We start from the raw sequence: 5,665 nt of genomic DNA, 5'->3' as shown, positions 1-5,665 counted from the left end.
ACGAGTGCAATCATCCACGAAAGTAACACACCACCTAATTCCCAAAGTAGTACTAATAGGGGAAGGCCCCCACACATCAGAGTGTACTAGTGCAAATGGAGAAGATCTTCTATTCATAATTGGAGGGAATGAAGCAAGCAAAATGAAGGATACCTTACTATAACACAATCCAATTGTTCAGTGACTTGTGGTACAGACAATAAGTGATGGGACAACGACGGAACCAATAAACAATTATGTAACGGAAGTTAGGATGTAAGAGATATTGTTCCCGCTCCAACAACAACAACAACAGTAGTATCATTGACAGTTGCCGCACACTTTCTATGAGAATCTTTCATGGACTGAAACAAAGTTCCATCATACATCATATGATCCGTTGCACTGGAATCAAAAATCCAACTTGTATTTGCCATTTTAATAATACACAAAATGAAAATCATAGGTACACGGCAATCACAACACCCTACTAATTACGGAACCACAAGTTGCAAGAACAAACAAGCAGCATCCTTTTCTTTTTCCTTCTTTTTATTTTTTTATTTTTTTTTATTTTTTTATTTTTGTGTGTTGCAACCAAGTTGCGCAAAAGGAAAAGGGGTTGCAGCAAACAACTACACGCTGCAATCCTTTCCAAGGATTATCCACGGCACAAGAAAAAAAGTCTGCAATTATGTAGCAATTACCCACCCACGGCAGAATTGCAGCAGCCACTCATGGGAAGGCTGCAGACGGGCACACGGATAGCAAACAGATTGCAGTAGCAGAGCAATATTCCCATGAGGCACAATACGAAATATAATACACGGCACACTTGTATATAGAGTTCGGATCGAAACCAAGTTGTGCAACACAACCCTCACAGCAACAGCAAGGTACTGCGCTGCACTAAAGAAATTCACGGCAGCAGGTAGACAACGTGCTGCAATCCCACGATACACGACCTGACCAATTTCTGCACAACAGCGTAGGAAACCAATCTACCGAACGCAGCAGCGGAAGACAAAAAATATTGTTTTATGGTTTCTAGGGTTACAGCAGCTTGGCTCTGATGCCAAATAGAATTTTATGGCTTAACTTTTTTGTATTCCACAATTCTGAATAAAAGGTATATACAATCCTTGTTACAAAAGGAAACGAAATAAAGGACACAATATCCTTCTTAAAACATGACTCTAATAATTACAAAATATTTACATTCATTTTTTCCTAAATATTGACTTATTCCAATAGCTACAAGAGAAAAAGAAGCAAAAAAAATAAAAAAGTAGTAAATAAAATAATCGAATCTGAGAATATCCAAACTATATAACATACAATTTCAGTAGCTATTATTAAGACAATATCAATAGTCATCAGAGATGACTTGACAGCTTCAGGAGACCAGTTTGGATGGAATGATTTTACGTATGTAGATGCTGCAGCAGCGTGGGGGCACGACAAAGCGGTTCTAAACAACATATTGTATTTTACACGCCTCTTGTCTTCAGAACTTGGTGTGCGAGAAGAAACAGCAGACTATGCAGCGACAATTTCCACCCCCCGGGGCAGTTATATCAGGCTGAAATACATTATAATAATGCAGAATGCAATTGTTATTACTGTATGTACAAAATAAGACAGATAGCAGAAAGTGAGACGAAACAAGTACGTTAATAATATTGTTCAAAATATCATTAGGTCCACGCCCAGAGAAGTAAGCAAAAGTAGGTGCAGCGGGATCTTTTACGAATTCACTTTTGAATATACTTGCTTGAGCTTGAGGATCTCCATAAAATAAGAGGAACGAGAGCAGTTAAGACAATTCCCTTATGATTACCCAAAAGAATTTGCACCTAGTGGAACTCGTGTAGGACCTGACCACTTCATAATCTTCCTTCATCAATATTGTAGCCGGTAATATGGGAGCTCGAAAAAGATCATTATATTTTCCGTAGGAATTAAGTAAAACTGAATCAAGTGCTCCTGCTCTGCGTGCCTCAATATCTCCAGTTTCGTCATCGCATACCACTATTTTTCCCTTAACAGAATCATTGTCCAGGCAACCTTGTTGACAATCTCTGAAATGCAGAAATAAATCAGCACGTCATAGGTTATAGTAATATTTATGTTGAGCAAAAAGAAATGGGGAAAAGAATTCACCCAGAGCAAATCTTCATTGAAGCATCCTTTCCATATATCAGAGTTGACCATGTTTCTTTGTCATAATTTCGATCTCGGTTGTTAATCATTGTGATTTAGGATTCAGAAAATTAGAATGTAATTCAATTTCATGTTACAGATTCCATCTCTGGTGGAATTTAGATGTTCTGTGCGACTGAAAACCATAAATGAAATGCTTCATTTCGGATTTCCGCCATTCCGATTTCTTTCTTTTCTTCGTTTGATGGATTCAGCAGGAATTTTTTGCTGTATGGAAATTTTAAAAGATCCTATGCCAAGTTGCCAACCACTTTGAAAGCAAATGGGACTGTTTGGACCCAGAGAAAATTCTTTCTCAGCAAGTGGAAGCTGTGAACTTTTTTACCTCGGCGCACAAGACATTGGATAAAGATGCTCTGCCGGCCAATGCCTGAGGCCATCTTTTCTGCTTCTTTTCACACGAAAAGAAGAGATTCGATTCCAGGAAGTTATGGCCATTAGTCGATAGAATTCGAAGAACAAAACGGAATCTCCATCAAAATCCGATATGCTTGTATTCCCTTTGCTTTTCTTTTATCAAAAGATAACCCTTCCTACATAGTATAATATGCTGTAGCCTTTCCTGCATCGTCACAACTCCAGAGTGCTTAAAGTTCAAGCTTCGTTGGAGCTTTGAATTCGAGTGAGCGTCGAGCCAATGGACAACCACTTCTGGCCATATGATACCACTTACGTTGTTGCCAGCAACGGTGAAAATCTGTCATCAGATGCAACATGGTATCCCTGCCCTTTCCTCAACCCCGTTTCTGCACAGGAGGAATATTTTCCAAGAAGTCCCTGGAATGGGAATGAGCTTGCTGAGGAGGCTTATGAGGACGAAGAGCTGTCATATTACGGCTGTGGAAACTGGCTAAGAGAATATCAACACTCGTTTGGTGACTGTTGGGGAGATGGCTACGGCGTTGCCAACGGAAATGGCAGCAATGAAGATGGAGCCGAGCTGAAGGAGATCGAAGACTCCAGGCAAAGCAAACAACACCACGAAAGTCAACCGGAGCATGAAGAGTTCACACAAGGTCATTCTGCTTCTGATCTTTCCAATCCTTGGTATGATCTTTGGTTTGCATGTGGAGGGAAAACAGAGTCTCAGGACTACACTGGGCAAGAAACTACTAGGGTTAGATATGCGTATGACGTGCCGGAGACCGGAGTTTGTGAGAGTCTTTTCGGCTACTGGCCTTGCTTGTATCGATAAGATCGAAAGACATGTAGTGAACAATGATTTCCAACATTACTATGAACTTTGAGATCATGGAACTTTTGTATGTCTCATTTGTGCATCTAACCAACACAAGCATATAACTCGTAATTTCGACTACAGTAAAGCGCTGCACAGTATATTTCTAACTTTAACTTTGTTCTCCTTTTCTTTTTACAACAACAAAATTTATGTAAGATAAACCTGTTTATAATCAGATTATATGGTCAAGCCCCATTTCATCTTCAATATCATCCCCGTCTTCAAACAGTTTTAGGAACCGAGCCTGATCTTGCTCTCTCTTCTTCTTTTGCCAGTACTTGTACACAGCAAAGCCAACGACAATACACACTGCTAAAACGGCTACAACAATTAAAAGTATTAGAACAACATGCATTCCCTTCTCCTTTTCTTCTTTGTCCGGCGCAGTGGTGGAACTTGAAGCTACAAAAACATAGTAGAAGTTGAACACTAAGAACAAAGTGGCTTGAATTCAAATACAAATGCATGCATGCCAAAAAGATCCCAAACGAAAACTTTGTACATGTTATAAATTCATTGAACTACAAACCCAGTTGTGAAAATTCCAACATTACCAAATACATTCAACCACGCTTATCAACCGAAGGTTGCTAGCCATACATTTAAATGGCTTATACTTAATGGTCTTGTTGTGCCCAGAAATGGTATCTATGTGGTAACATAATGGCCTAAGCAGGCAGTTTAAGCACAAAGGCTTTTATCATCCAAAACTATCAAACGAGGTACGAGCGAAATGAGCATGAATTTAATTCTAACCAGTTTAAGCTCAAAAGCCCTTGTCGTCCAAAACTACGAAACTATATAGGAAGCAAATGGGCTAAAAAAAAAGTTCATTGCGTAGACTCACTCACCAGGTATATCAGGTACACACTTTGGGCACCAAAACGTAATGTTGAATTCCTTGTTCTTGAACCGCACATATTTCCCATCAGAAGCATTGAAGTCAGAAGGACACAACTCCCACTCATCGAATTTGTCATCTGGTTTAAAGGTATCCGCCTCATACAATCCACATCGCTTGCACTTCTTACCCGAAAACTCTGTCAGAGGCTGAAAGCACGAAAACCAATTGTAATCCCATTAGACACCTAGCCAAATTTAGCTCAACAACAGCTATTCAGCTAAAAAAACAACTTCCGGATACAAACATACAAATATTCTCTAGAAAGATATCGTCTATGTTATGTTGCCAGACCGTCAATCAGTACCACGCTTTATTTTTACATATTCAACGATCACAATCCCACAACATTATACTCCAAACTGTAACACTGAGCGAATATAATTACTGAAATGAAATCGAAAGTGAAAATCTTTCTCACCTGCCAAGACTCTTCGCCGTTGAAATTATACCTGACGTTCTTCTCCTTCACGTCTGGAAAATTCGTCTTGTTCCCCCCTATGCATTGGAAATACACCTTCGGTTTCACAGCCTTTATCAATTCATGCGTGTTGTATATCACTATCGAATCCAGCGTCACGATCGCCGATAATATAAATCCTACATACGCAAAAGCAAATCAATTTCACACGAAACAGCGTCGCATTCGAATCCTCGCATCCTGTTTGTTTCCCGAGAAAATAACGAAAAATTACCTGGAAAGCAGCTGAGGAAAACGCAGAAGGTGAACAAATTGACCGAAACCGTAGAGCTCCGCAGCTCCCTAATCGACATGGCGAGTTTAATCGCGACTAATTTATTTTTAAAATTCAAAATTTTGGACGAAACGATGATCGGAAGAAACGCCCGCCGAGGGGGGGGGGGTGTTGTGCGCGCGACGCAGCTCCTCTCTCCTTTCCTCCCTGAGAACACAGCCGCGAGGAGCAATTTCGTCAAATTAAAAGTGCGGTGGTGGAGGTTGTGGCGGTGGTTCAACGGCGTGTTCGTTCGAATCTTATGTTGTCGTGAGCTCGAAGTTGACGAGGGAAGAGAGAAACGAAAACCAGGGTTTCACCGTGACCAGTTCGCGCTTCGCGCTATCTATACCGTTTCGGATATAAGACGGCGTTTAATTCTGGGAGGCTTGGTGCGTGAGCTCACACCACTTCTCAGATCATGCCACGTAGTGTGGGTTTTGTCCGACTGTAGTTCGCCCACGGTTTATGACAGGACCCGGATTTGGGCTTCGTATTCTCGGGTACAAAAATGGACGGGTGGGCCCATGCCTCAAAATTATTTTTACTCCGATTTTAGATAGTTTAGTTATTAACTTAAGCAAAAAA

At 40.5% G+C, this 5,665-nt stretch overlaps 1 protein-coding gene across 1 annotated transcript; it reads right to left on the bottom strand.

Moving 5' to 3' along the window:
* Positions 1–3,518: 3,518 nt before the first annotated feature.
* Positions 3,519–5,430, bottom strand: LOC103933071. Its single transcript, XM_009342725.2, has 4 exons — positions 5,039–5,430; positions 4,765–4,943; positions 4,294–4,492; positions 3,519–3,844 (listed from the first exon to the last, which is right to left on the bottom strand). The coding sequence occupies exons 1-4, from the start codon at positions 5,115–5,117 to the stop codon at positions 3,615–3,617; spliced, it is 687 nt and encodes a 228-aa protein (XP_009341000.2). The 5' UTR covers positions 5,118–5,430; the 3' UTR covers positions 3,519–3,614.
* Between the last annotated feature and the right edge of the window lie 235 nt (positions 5,431–5,665).

Source organism: the organism of the source record quoted next, unplaced genomic scaffold (genome assembly GCF_019419815.1).
Source record: "Pyrus x bretschneideri cultivar Hongxiangsu unplaced genomic scaffold, Pyrus_bretschneideri_v1 Contig144, whole genome shotgun sequence".
Classification (NCBI taxonomy): Eukaryota; Viridiplantae; Streptophyta; class Magnoliopsida; order Rosales; family Rosaceae; genus Pyrus; species Pyrus x bretschneideri.
Note: the sequence above shows the minus strand (reverse complement) of the source record. Positions and strands in the feature narration are given on the sequence as shown.

Excerpts from the sequence above, each read along its gene's own strand:
- LOC103933071 (XM_009342725.2), bottom strand. The coding sequence starts at position 5,117 with ATGTCGATTAGGGAGCTGCGGAGCTCTACGGTTTCGGTCAATTTGTTC. Across the intron at positions 4,493-4,764 it reads ACGGCGAAGAGTCTTGGCAG|CCTCTGACAGAGTTTTCGGG; the intron begins GTGAGAAAGATT and ends TCGTGCTTTCAG. Across the intron at positions 3,845-4,293 it reads GTGTGTACCTGATATACCTG|CTTCAAGTTCCACCACTGCG; the intron begins GTGAGTGAGTCT and ends ATGTTTTTGTAG.